Raw genomic sequence first — 14044 nt, 5'->3', positions numbered from 1 at the left:
AAAGCCAACACAGTGCTGGGCTGCATTAACAGAGGAATAGAATCAAGATCACGTGAAGTATTAATACCACTTTACAATGCCTTGGTAAGGCCACACTTGGAATACTGCATCCAGTTTTGGTCACCACGATGTAAAAAAGATATTGAAACTCTAGAAAGAGTACAGAGAAGAGCAACAAAGATGATTAGGGGACTGGAGGCTAAAACATATGAGGAACGGTTGCTGTATGTCTAGTTTAACGAAGAGAATGATGAGGGGGGACATGATAGCAGTGTTCCAATATCTCAGAGGCTGCCACAAAGAAGATGGAGTCAAGCTATTTTCCAAAGCGCCTGAAGGCAGGACAAGAAGCAACGGTTGGAAACTAACCAAAGAGAGAAGCAATCTAGAACTAAGGAGAAACTTCCTGACAGTTAGAACAATTAACCAGTGGAACAACCTGCCTCCAGAAGTGGTGAATGCTCCCACACTGAAAGTTTTTAAGAAGAAACTGGACAGCCATTTGTCAGAAATGGTATAGGTTTCCTGCCTGAGCAGGGGGTTGGACTAGATGACCTTCACGGTCCCTTCCAACTTTATTATTATGGATCATCGCACAGGCAGCCAGATGTTCAGACTGGATTTGGCATTTTTTTCTACCTATTGAGTCGTTACCCAGGACCTGGGATAGGTAGATGTGGATGTTTGATGGTATTACAGATATCGTCGCAGGATGGAAGCAGTTCCTTTTAAGGCCGCCTTTTGGAATTGACTTACTATTATTATTATTATTATTATTATTATTATTATTATTATTATTATTATTATTATTATTATTATTATTTTCAAAGTTATTTTTAATTTCCTCATGGTTTAAGATTGTTGTTGTTTGAATTAGTTGCAATATAGCATACATCTCCTCCTGGAAAGTGTTTGTTTTTTCTTGATGTATTCTTTCTGCAGATCTCTGGTTTTCCATGATAGCCAAAAATCAGGGTTTTCCTTTCTCTGCAAACAGCTTTAGAATCACATTTGAGTAAGTATTTATAATTTAGAAAGGTTAATTTTTTTTCTAAAGTTTGTAATTCTCACTTTGTAGGTAGGCCAAAATGTTTTTTTTTTTTTTTTGTCACAGCTGTTCTCTGTTATTAAGGCATTGAAGGTCACAAAGACAAGTTATCTTTTTCTGGGCTTTGGCAGTTCCTGTATTGGAGCAACTACTATTGTATATTTTTATCCACTACTAGATGTCAGCAACAAATTGTTTTTCAGTTTTCAAAATAAACAATTGCTGTCTTCTGTTTTCATGATTTAAAAAGAAAATCTTAACAGATTCCACCAATTTTAAACTTATCCAGTTTTAGATCTTATATTCATTTCATTTCAGTATATTTCTGTCCCCCATAAAAAGTTTAATTCACTGCTTCCGTCTGTAGGAGGGTGTAGCAAAGATCCTGCTCCTTCTCACTTTCAGAGGCTTTTTGCTAATTGGATTTTTTTTCCCCCAGGAAATCAATTATCAAGTAGGAGAGAGAAAATCAATGTTCTTACCTACCGTATTTTCTGGCGTATAAAACAACTGGGCATATAAGATGACCCCCGACTTTGGAGAAGATTTGCATGGTTAGAAAGTCGTCTTATATGCTGGAAAATATGGCATTTTCCGGCATATAAGACGAATGGGTGTTTAAGACGACTCCCGACTTTGGAGAAGATTTGCATGGTTTAGAAAGTTGTCTTATATGCCGGAAAATATGGTAGTTCCAAGAATGTTGTTTACAGTCAGTTTAAAATAGTGCTTTTGGGCTTCGGCTGATTGTAGCTTGGGCTAGACTCTGGAGTTAAGCCTAATCTTTCTCCTGCTGGTTTCTGGAGAGCTTTCCCCAAACAACCGGATCAACTGCCATTTCTCCGCAGTCAGCTTTCTTCCTTCTTTGTTGCCTCTCTGGGGTGACTTCAGGCCCAGTTAGGTTCCCCTAACAGGCAGAAATTGGCCATAGGGTGCAGAGCCCTCAGCTGCTGTGCTACTGCGCAAAATCCTATAGAAGCCTATTTTACTGTGAAAGAGTTACTACCTTTTGTAAATGACCTGAGAGTCAATGGGTGATTAGATTAGGCCTATGCTTAAGATTAGTTAGATTAGATAGTAAAATTGGCTGTTCCCTTCCAACTAGGGAACTAATGGATCATTTCCATGTTAAAGAGGTAATCCTATACGGGGATGATGCAGTTTCTTATACCTATAGGCAAAGGCTCAGGAGCTACACATAAGATAAACATGAAGGGAATTGTGAATTCCCAAAGTAAGATTTTGGGTGCAAGAACATCACAAATGGAGATTATTATATTAGCAACATAGATTTAAATGCTGTTTCAGAGATTTAAATGAGGCTGCAATTTACTTTGATAATTAGTGTCACCTCTACTGTAAGAAGATTTTTGTAGGTAGAAGGGAGAAAAACTATGATTTCCTCAGAACCATAGAGATTCCATTCCATTTTCCTCACCACTAAACCTCAATACTGAAGCAAGAAACAAATAAAATTAGTAGCATAAACGAATGATCTGCAGAGAATTTTTGGAAGTAAAGAAAAAGACTTACTTCATCCTTTCCTCTAGGCTTCCTAGAGGAAAGCAATACTTTTTAATATTATTAGGTCCTTAGGAATCTGCAGGTAGATTCTTCCAGCTGGAGGAGTTTCATTACTTCCTTCTCTTGTTCCAACCTTACTGTGCTCAAGAGACAACCAATTGAAAAAAAATGTTTCTAACCTATTTTAGGAGAGTATGGAACTAGTATATAATAAATCCAAGCCAGTGGCAGTTACTGGAATGGCTTTCCCAACTGGAGATGTTAACAACTTTGTAGTTGGAAGTGAAGAAGGCACTGTCTACACAGCTTGTCGCCATGGAAGGTACCCTTTCTCCTATCCACCCACCCCCTTTTTTTGGCTATATAATTGTGCTTATGGCATTTTGTAGCTTACAATGTGAAGTGTGGTAAAATGGCTGAAGATCAAGCAGGTCTTCCAGTATTAATGCCTTCAGGCAGTTTTTTAAATAATTCTGACTTTACGTTTTCTCTCTCTCTCCCATTTATTTACCATATCTATCTATCTATCTATCTATCTATCTATCTATCTATCTATCTATCTATCTATCTATCTATCTATCTACCTACATACCTATCATTCTATGTATCATATCACTTTTATTATTCTTATAAATAACTCATTTCAGCAAATATATTCAACATGTCTTCCTCCTTCTATTTTTCCCACAACAACCCTGTGAGGTGGGTTGGGCTGAGAGAGTAACTGGCTCAAAACCACTAATATGAATTGGTTCTCAATGATTTGTTTTTAAAGTGCTACAAAACCATTCATTATACTGGCTGAATTTGTTCTTATGAAATTTTGAAAGTCTTGCTTATCTCCATAACTGCTGTTTGTGTTGGGAAGAGAAATATACCAGATGATCAGTATATCAGTAAAACCTATATGCTGTATATATATCAATAAAACCTATATACTGCTTTTTAAAATAAAGTTTCCAAAGATGACTAGCAAATAATAAGTTTTAGTTCGTAAGTGAAATATGCTCATGAACTATTCCTTTTTTAGAACTTTCTTAATTTTCTTACAATCATTAGCTGTTCTTTTTAATCACAAAAAGTCTGCTATTTGGGATGTTCTGTATATTTTATTAAATAGCTGCAGACTTATTTATAGAAATTTTAGCAGTGCAATAAGATGGTGGTTCTTCTGCACTTGAATGATATATATGTCCAGACACTAGACATACAGTCCAGACAATAATATATTTTATGACTTTTTCAGGCAGTCAAGCTGAAAAAGCCATAATATACTATTCAAAAAAGGAAACCAGAGCTTTTATGAATGTATCTCAGGCCCAGTATACACCAGTGGTTCTCAACCTTCCTAATGCCGCGACCCCAACCATGTGGTCATAAGTTGAGGACTACCTGCATTTCTCTGTGGGTGGGGCAGGAGGAGGCACGCACACTCCACCTCCTCTCCTGTGGCTGCACATGGGCTGTCGCCCAGCAACTGCCTCGGCCGGGAGTGCCGCGCATGTGGTGCTGCTCCCTGCACCGGCCGAGGTGTAGCTGACAAGCGGCAGCGATGGCGTAGGCCGACCACCGGCTGGGCCACCAGCTGACCCAGCCCAAGGGAGGTAAAGGCACCCGCTGGGCCCCACGCACGCCAGCAACCCTCCCTGCACCTGCCGCTGCCCTGCTAGCCTTACTTTGGTCACTGCACATTCGGTGTGGAGGCAGGCAGGCCCAGGCGCTCCTGGGCGGCCATGACATGCAGCAGCAAGGGCACAGGGCGACCACCAGCTGGGCCACCAGCTGGCCCAGCCCAAGGGAGATAAGCCACCCGCTGGGCCCCACGCACACCAGCAACCCTACCTGTGCCCGCCGGCCTACCTCCCACCCCTGGCCCTCTTTTACTTACATTTAGTAGTTGCTCAGCAGGGAGGGGTGGAAACATCCAGAAAGCTCGCCTTAGCTGCAGACAACTTGCAGGACCGTTTGCAGATTGGGGCTTTTGGCGGACTCAGCAGGGCAGAGACAGCCTGGACAATTCCTATTGGCTTTTGAAAACCAATAGAATTAGACTCTATTCAAGAGAGTCTATTCTATTGGCTTTCGAAATCCAATAGATTCTATTGGCTTTCAAACGCCAATAGAATAGAGTCTCTTGAATAGAGTCTATTCTATTGGCTTTCAAAAGCCAATAGAATAAGAGGGAGTAGCACAGCTAAGGAAAAGGGGAAAAAATGGTGACTGTGTTGTTTGGCGACCCCCGTGAAATGGTCGTTCGACCCCAAATGGGGTCGCGACTCACAGATTGAGAACCGCTGATATACACTAAAACCTTTAGCTGTTACCCAACTTCTTAGCAAGAACAGGTGATTTTAGTCTTGCTGATTTTGAAAATGGAATGTTTATATCATAGCATTTTCAATGAGAAAAACTATGAAGGTTTCCTAAATGAATGTATTGTTTTTTCTACAGTAAAGCAGGAATTGGAGAAGTTTTTGAAGCTCACCAGGGCCCAGTAACAGGAATCAACTGCCACATGGCAGTGGGTCCAATTGATTTCTCTCATCTGTTTGTTACATCATCATTTGATTGGACTGTCAAATTGTGGACCACAAAGGTAAGAACTGATATTCAGGAGGCTTTCTTTAGTCTCTGTCCTCTTCATCAACTGACAGGACTAAGCAAAAATGGATGGTACTGTATTCATCTCACAGCGTTATACCTGATATAATAGATAATGTTTCCCCAGGGATACCTTAGTAGGATAACTTTTTCTGAACTATTTTACAGTAGTTTCTGGATTAAAAATAAGTGTACCCAGAAGACTATTTAGCTTCCTTCCCCCCTTGCTGTCTTTCTCACACATTCACATATTTATTTATTTATCCAACATTCTTGCAGTTTCTCCCCCCGCCCAACTCATCTTAACTATTCCTCCAGAACTCAGAATTGTTGGATCAGAAGCAATAGTATGTTAATGCAGGCCAGAAGAGGGTACCATTTTCAGCTGCACTGATGCTTAAGAAAAAGTTTCCATTCATATAAGGTAACTATGATGTAGAAGTAAGCACACAGAGTTGAGGAAAAAGGGATGAGCTTCATCCAAATCCCTCCACCCATGTTATGCACTGGGGAGGAAACCCAGTTATTCTAACTGTTGGTATTTCTATAAGGACAACGCCTGAGCTTGCCTATAGTATATAATATTTGATGTTAGTAAGCTATAAGAATTTGGTTAACACATTATAATATCACTGCAAATAGAAGCTGAGATATGGGAAGCTGTATAAGGCCATTCATTGAAATCTGGATTTAAATTAAAATTTATTGTATTAGAAATACAAAAAACTTGAATTTAAATAACTTGATATTTTACAGTATTTATGAAAGTGTTGATAGACACTTAAATTTGTATGTTGGTATAAATCTCTGTCTATTTCAAAGCAAAATAAATTTTCCAAAGTTGAACTTGGATTTTAATATGACATTTTTCTTTATATTCCAAATTCAGAAGGTTAAAAAAAGACCATAGTAATTCGCTTGATTGAATGAATGAATACATGAAGTTAATATAAATTTTGCTAAATGCTTTTGGAAGATCAGATGTTAAATAATCAGACTGGTTGCATACTCCTGAAATGAAGTACTGATCACTTCACATTGGATAATGTCAGATGCTGGTTGCTGCACACTACTGTGTAGCAATGCTAGTGCTGGTCATTATTAATATTAATATTGTTACATTTTATTATGAATATAAGTTCTCAGTCTAAGATGAATGCTAGTCTGCATTTGTAAATCATAGAAGTCAAGTGCTGAATATAATTATCTAGCAAATATTTCCTGAATCTTTCCTGACTAGGCGAAAAATGGAAGGAAATGCTTAGCAGCAGCTTTTCATGGCTTTTGACTGAAGTTGTACTAAGACCTACTACAAGATACCAAAATGTAAACTACAAGCCTTTCTATATAAAAGTTATGCTCAATCACCCAACTCTAGTTTTTTCCCAAAGACATGGGATATCAAGAGAGACCCATTACATGAACCTTTTTAATTATAGCATATCTCCAAGATCCAAAGCAGTACTATCATGGGAAAGAACTCTTAGATCCCTGCAAAATATTAATCTTCTAACAGCAGTACCTAGAATCCATAATCTTTAGGAACGTAGGAAAGTGCTTCAGTAATATATAATTCAGGGAAAGACAAGTTGTTCTGAAGCATATAATAACTGTAAAATGCTAATTCTTGACATAGATTATTTAAATGTGCCTGTTTTTGTTGCCTAGGGTGCAATTTTAGTCTATGAAGCCAATGTAATTTTGATCACTGAATCATGAGATCATAGCACACCCATGAAAGCTGAATTAAAATGCCCCCCAAATCAGGATATATCCTGGTATTAGCTGAGACTTCAGTGCATTAGTGCTTTGAACATGTAAACTCTTTTCTAAAGACCATCTGTTCACTAATAGATACCAAGGATTATTAGCTAGTGTTAACGTGCAACAATCCCTATGCTGTGTACCCTGTTATCATACAGGAGAATTATACTATTCCACATGAAGAAAAAAACAGATTTCCATCTCTTAGACATTGTTTTATCAGAGTATCTCTTTATTCTGCCATGCATCAAAAAGAATATATCTGCTCCAGGGAACTGAACAAGTCCGAACAGGGTTTCAAAATGCGATTTTTACTGCTTGTTTTCACCCATTAATTCTACATTCAGTACTATGGAAAATATACTGTATATTCAAACACATTTATCCTATAATATATATAAATTTAGTGTACAATACAATATTAATATTGAAACTGTTAGCAATATTTTAGATTTTACTGCACGAGCTATACTAAACTGTTAAATATGTTATTGTTATTCCTCAATGTTTAGTTTTCACTTCAGTATAGGTACATATTTCTAAGCTCACTGTTATGATACAATATGCTTATGTTGTCTCATGTGTCTTCCACTACTTCCCAGAGAGTATCTTTGAATTGATCTATGCAGAAATTGATAAGAAATATCATTTAAGTTTGTGATTTAAAGATAGAGGAGAGACTACATGGAAAAGAAATGGACTAGGATTAACTAGATGGATGAAATGATAATATGATAAAAGAGACACTCAAAGACAAGGGAAAAAGTATTGAATGATATTACTGTACGTCATTGTTTAAGAAAAATAAAACAGTTAAAATAGATGTGATATTACATGCATTGAGGCTTCTACAGGTAGTTTGCAACTTAACAGCCATTCATTTAGTGATCATTCAAAATTAGAATGGCATTGAAGAAGTAAGTCCGGCCCTCGGACTTACAACGGTCATGGCATCCCTACAGTCACATGATCAAAATTTGGGTGCTTGACAATTGGCACATAGTTATAATAGTTGCAGCTTCCCAGGGTCATATGATCATTACTTGTGATCTTCCAACAAACGAAGTCAATGAGTGCAGCCACATTTGTTTAATCATCATGTGATTCATTTAATAACTGCAATTATTTGCTTAACAACCATGGGAAAGAAGGTCATACATTTGGGGAGGACTTCCTTAACAACTGATTGCTCCAAATATAAGGAAGGGAGGGAAGAAAGGAAATTTCAAAGAGACTTTTCTTTGTCTTCTTTTATCCCCTGGCTATGCACTGTTTTTTTATTATAAATAAATTGCATCAACTAGTTAGGGATTGAGTAATTAGAATTACAGCATCTGTGGAAAAACAGCCTTCCAATACTGAGGAAAAAGCCTTCATCTGAAATATTGCTTTGAGAAGAAATTCCCATGATGTCAGTGAGGCTAGGGTTAGGTTCTTCATACTTGCTGCAGCCTTTCCAAGGTTCAACCTCTGACTTTGCTAAGGATTTCTATGTGTTTCTGTATGTTAAATAGAAAGAAACATTTAACAGCATGTTAAATGATATGGCTTACTGAAAAATATATCACGGTCTTACAATATTTTGTCACATAGTTCAAATAATAATCCATTTCTCCTTAAACACAATTGCCATAACTTTCCTGTTCTTTTTCTCTGTCTAAGTGGATGACATAAAGTAATAGTGACTAATCTTTTGCTTTCCATTGCTTCTGCTCCTTATTGGGGGAGGGGTTCTGGTAAAACTTAAGAAGAGAGAGAGATGCTTGGACTCTTAAATGTGGTTTCTTCCATGTGGTCAGGTACAGTAGGACTGGAAGGAAGTTTTGCCTTTGATTTTTTTTCTTTCTTCTTAAATTAATTTCCTCTAACTCCCACTTGCACCATCGTGGTCAATTGGTATTCCCAAAGTAAGCACATGTTTGCTTTATACTCATGCATCCTTCCTCCTAATATATTTTTTTTCTCTTACTTTGTTTCAACAAAATAATTCAAACAGATAGAATCAAACAGATGCTTGTTTGATTCTTCTGTGATCTAAGTTTCACCTTAGTAAGACACAACATTCCTACACAATGCAAGGCAAACAATACTATATGGTTATTCATAACATTGGCTTGCCTGCAGCTACCTATCCCTTTCCAGAATGGATTATTGTGCTAATAAGAAAAGTTGAAATGTCTCAGCACATCTGTATGTTTGTGGAGATTCTCAGTCATCCAGATCATAGTTGTCTCAAAGCTGCTTTTTCAAAAGGCAGCTGGACTGTTTTTTCCTTGAGGAAAAAGACGTTTAGCTTTTCATCCAAGAAGCTTCATCAGTTCTGGCAGGAGGATGGTGGGAGTAATAGAAGCATTCATTCTGACAGGATGTGTGTGGGGGGGGGGACCGGTTGAAAGGATCATATTTCTTTGCAGTCATCTGGTTGTTAGCACTTTCCCTAAGAGCTCTTGAGGTCACTTGGGGGTTTATCTGTGCCCTCAAGGTCACCTGTGTCAGAGTGCAAATGGGAATGGAATCTTTCTTGGAACCGCAGCAAAAGCTGCATTGTAGATGGGAGATAGGTGGTGTCTTATCCTTCTCCCTCTCTTGAGAGAGGGCTGCTCATTGTAACATAAATGGTCTCTTTTATCACTCTTTCAAACCAGTGATCCTCTCTATCCAAGATGTGGCCTTTGCTGTCTTCAAAAGAGTGATCTTTGTCTTTCAAATGCAGATGGACTTCTGAATCTTGTCCTGAGGGTTTGCTCTTCTATGTTGTGCTACACATTTGGGAAGTGATTTCACCTGTTGTGTTCTTAGAACAGCTGTTATGCAAAAATAGCATCCTGAGAGCCCTCATTCCTTTTGGCTTATTTTGCCAAATTAGAGAAACTTAAGGTAATTCTCATTAGTTTAGTTCAGACATGTCAAACTTGTGATGTTACATGACGTTGCGTGACGTATTGGAGCTTTTTTCCCATTGCTGGCACGGTTTCCTGGTGACGTGTCCTGCCCTTGGGCCAGCAGTTTGACACCCCTGGTTTAGTTGATTTCTATATTCTGCCAAAGAACAATATGAATGTTCAATACTCACATGAACACATACACCTATTGGAGAATAGTAATATTTGGTAATCTTTTCCTTTGATTTATTTTATCAGTAAAAGAGTCCCTATTAGCTCCCAAATGCAATTCAAAGTGCTGGGTGTCAGCTTTCAAAATCCTACATGGATTGGCACTGATGTACCAACAAGGCTACCTCTTCTAATTAGGACTGACCTGTTGGATTCACATATCATGGAAAAAATTGCTGATCATCTTTCTGGCTGGTGAACTATAGAGGATGAGGAAGAAATTAGATCACCCCCTACTATTAGGTTCACGGTGGCTCAAGATGCTGAGTCTCAGATTGTTAAAGTTCTACAGCTCAGCAGTTCGAGACTCAAGTGCTGCAAGACAGAGTGAACTCCCATCACTTGTCCCAGCTTCTCCCAACTTAACAGGTTGAAAGCATGCAAATGCAAGTAGATGAATAGGTATATAACTACGTGAGAAGGTAACAGTGTTCCATGTTTCGCTGAACACATAACTGTAGAAACATCTCTGGACAATGCTGCTCTTTGGCTTAAGAAATGGAGATGAGCGCCGCATCCTAAAGTCGGTCACAACTAGCAAGGTAAAACCAGCAGAAACACCAAAATCAGAAAATTATGATTTTCTGGCAGTTTTATTTCAGGGGTCATAATGGTAATTGTTCAGTTTGACTCACTAATAGATGTTTGTTTTTTGGCATTATAAATTTAATTGTTTTAACACTACTTTGAATATCTTATTTCAAATGTTTAATTACTATACATTTCTGAGAGTCTGTGAGATGGATATAAGAATAGCACCTAAACTTATATACCACTTCACAGTGCTTTACAGCTCTCTCTAAACAGTTTACAAAGTCAGCATACTGCCCCCAGCAATCTGGGTCTTCAGATTGGAAGGATGGAAGATTGACTCAATCTTGAGCAGGTGGCATATATATTTGATAAATAAATTCTAAGGAGGCCGCATTTATGATTATCCTGATATTCAACAAAGATAACTGTAAAAAGCTTAAGCCTCCTGAGTTAAAAATTATATAATATACATCTTTCTAGAAATTTCAGGAATAAAAACTCTCTACCTTAAAATAAATGCAAAATATTATTATAGGTTATCTTGGGCATTTTGATTTTCTGGTCTCTATCTTCTATTTACTTACTAAGTAAATCAGATTCTACTGAATATTTTGATAGAAAATTTTAAAATAAAACGAAAAAATTGTTTGGGGAAAATATGCAGGAAAAAAAGTATGAACTTCAAAATATACATCTCTGCATTTTATAATGTACATATATTACCAGAATATTTGAATAACATTTATGGATGTACAAGTAGATGTAGAACAGTGGTTCGCAACCTTCCTAATGCTACGACCCCAACCATATGGTCGTAAGTCGAGGACTACCTGCATTTCCCTGCAGGCGGGGCAGGAGGAGGCATGCACGCTCCGCCTCCTCTCCTGCAGCTACACATGGGCCGTTGCCCAGCAACCACCTTGGCCCGGGAGCACAACGCATGTGTGGTGCTGCTCCCTGCGCCAGCCGAGGCGTAGCTGGCAAGCGGCAGCGATGGTGGAGGCTGACCACTGGCTGGGGCCACCAGATGGCCCAGCCCAAGGGAGGTAAGGCACCTGCCGGGCCCCACGCATGCCAGCAACCCTCCCCATGCCCGCCGCTGCCCCGCTAGCCTTACCTTGGCCACTGAACGTTTGGTGCGGCGGCAGGCAGGCCCAGGCGCTCCTGGGTGGCCATGGCACGCGGCAGCGAGGGCACAGCGAGACCACCGGCTGGCCCACCAGCTGGCCAAGTCCAAGGGAAGTAAGCCACCCACCAGGCCCCACACGCACCAGCAACCCTCCCCATGCCCGCCGCTGCCCCGCTAGCCTTACCTTGGCCACCGCACATTCGGTGTGGAGGCAGGCAGGCCCAGGTGCTCCTGGGCAGCCATGGCACGTGGCAGCGAGGGTGCAGTGCGACCACCGGGTGGGCCACCAGCTGGCCCAGCCCAAGGGAGATAAGCCACCCTCCGGGCCTCATGCGCGCCAGCAACCTTCCCTGTGCCCGCTGGCCTCCCACCTCCCACCCCTGGCCCTCTTTTACTTACATTTAGTATTTGCTCAGCAGGGAGGGGTGGAAACGTCCAGAAAGCTCACCTTAGCTGCAGACAACTTTCAGCACCGTTTGCAGACTGGGACTTTTGGCGGGCTTAGCAGGGCAGAGACAGCCTGGACAATTCCTATTGGCTTTTGAAAGTCAATAGAATTAGACTCTATTCAAGAGAGTCTATTCTATTGCCTTTTGAAAGCCAGTAGATTCTATTGGCTTTGGAACACCAATAGAATAGAGTCTCTTGAACAGAGTCTATTCTATTGGCTTTCAAAAGCCAATAGAATAAGAGGGAGTAGCACAGCTAAGGAAAAGGGGAAAAAATGGCAGACTGTGTTGTTTAGTGACCCCCGTGAAATGGTTGTTTGATCCCAAATGGGGTCGCGACCCACAGGTTGAGAACCACTGATGTAGAACATTCATAGATGCATAAATGGGTGCATAAAAATGTTTTATTGGGAAAATTGTTTTCCAAAAGTATGTAAACTAAAATCAGTTTAATTTCTCTAGGAGCAATATGCACAAAAGATAAAGCTGAATGTTTATCAGACTGTTAGTTTGATTTAAAATTCTATAACTCATGTAAAGAGCAAATGCCCCTAAATCTATGTACTTTTACAAATGACTTTTCAATCTTTTTTACTGTAGTCAGCAATACAAAAGGGCTTAGATACATGGTATAGAACCCACTTAGAAGCATGAGATATCTATGTTTCCTTTTACTCCAATCAAATCTCCTATTTATCATTCACAAATGAACAGTATGAATTATCTCCAAAACTGGATGCCCTTTTCACACATTCGAAGTGTTTAGGTCCCTAATAATAATAATAATAATAATAATAATAATAATAATAATAATAATAATAATAATAATAATAATAATAATAATAATTATTATTATTATCGATCATCGCACAGTCAGCCAGATGTTCAGACTGGATTTGGCATTTTGTCTACCTATCGAGTCCTTACCCAGGACCTGGGATAGGCAGATGTGGATGTTTGATGGTATTACAGATATCGTCGCAGGATGGAAGCAGTTCCTAATAAGGCCGCCTTTTGCAATTGACTAATAGCGAATTTGTCAATGCCAATGGTGTTCAAGTGGTGCTCCAGTTGTTTTGGGATTGCACCCAAGGAGCCTATGACTATTGGTACTACCCTTGCTTGCTTTTGCCACAGTCTTTCTATTTCTATTTGTAGGTCTTTGTATTTTGTTATCTTCTCCAGTTCTTTCTCTTCTATTCTGCTATCTCCAGGCACTGCCACGTCCACTATCCAGACTTTTTTGTCTTTCTTATCGACAATTGTTAAGTCTGGGGTGTTATGTTGCAGGTGCTTGTCTGTTTGAATTCTGAAGTCCCAGAGCAGTTTAATTTTATCATTTTCTATGACTTTCTCTATTTTATGATCCCACCAGTTTTTGCTTACAGGCAAATGATATTTTTTGCAGATCTTCCAATGCACCATTGTTGCTACTTTGTCATGCCGCTGCTTGTAATCAGTCTGTGCAATCTTCTTGCAACAGCTTACCAAGTGGTCCACTGTTTCTTCAGCTTCTTTGCATAGGCGGCACTTACTGTCTGTTGCTGTCTTCTCAATTTTGACTTTGTATGCATTTGTCCTTAAGGCTTGGTCTTGTGCAGCCAGAATTAGTCCCTCGGTCTCTTTCTTCAATTTTCCTGCTCTTAGCCATTGCCAGGTTTTATTATTATCTGCTTTCCCAGCTATTTTTTTCATGTATTGGCCATGTAGTGCTTTGTCTTCCCATGCCTCTATTCTGTTCTTCATTTGGTCTTTCTTGTAGGCCAGTTTGGTCTCTCCAGTAGTTAGTAAGCCTTCCTGATATACTAATTTCAGTGCATCTTCATCATTGTTCTTCAGATATTCTTCCAAAGCCATTTTTTCTTCTTCAACCATCTGATGT

At 39.3% G+C, this 14044-nt stretch overlaps 1 protein-coding gene across 9 annotated transcripts in view; it reads left to right on the top strand.

The window, feature by feature from the left end:
* DYNC1I1 (dynein cytoplasmic 1 intermediate chain 1) overlaps positions 1-14044 on the top strand; it is a 252049-nt gene that overhangs the window by 165463 nt on the left and 72542 nt on the right. For 8 of the 9 annotated variants that reach the window (XM_039341469.1, XM_039341465.1, XM_039341467.1 and 5 more), the window contains 2 exons: positions 2761-2894; positions 5024-5168. In XM_039341469.1, the coding sequence (XP_039197403.1) occupies positions 2761-2894; positions 5024-5168 (279 nt within the window). Of the gene's footprint in view, positions 1-2760; positions 2895-5023; positions 5169-5452; positions 5598-14044 lie in introns of all 9 variants that reach the window. The other variant, XR_005556459.1, reaches the window with a different exon arrangement.

This window comes from Crotalus tigris, unplaced genomic scaffold, assembly GCF_016545835.1.
Source record: "Crotalus tigris isolate CLP2741 ecotype Arizona unplaced genomic scaffold, ASM1654583v1 scf7180000017765.3138416, whole genome shotgun sequence".
Taxonomy (NCBI): Eukaryota; Metazoa; Chordata; class Lepidosauria; order Squamata; family Viperidae; genus Crotalus; species Crotalus tigris.
The sequence above is the reverse complement of the archived record's forward strand: the minus strand, read 5'-3'. Positions and strand labels throughout refer to the sequence as shown.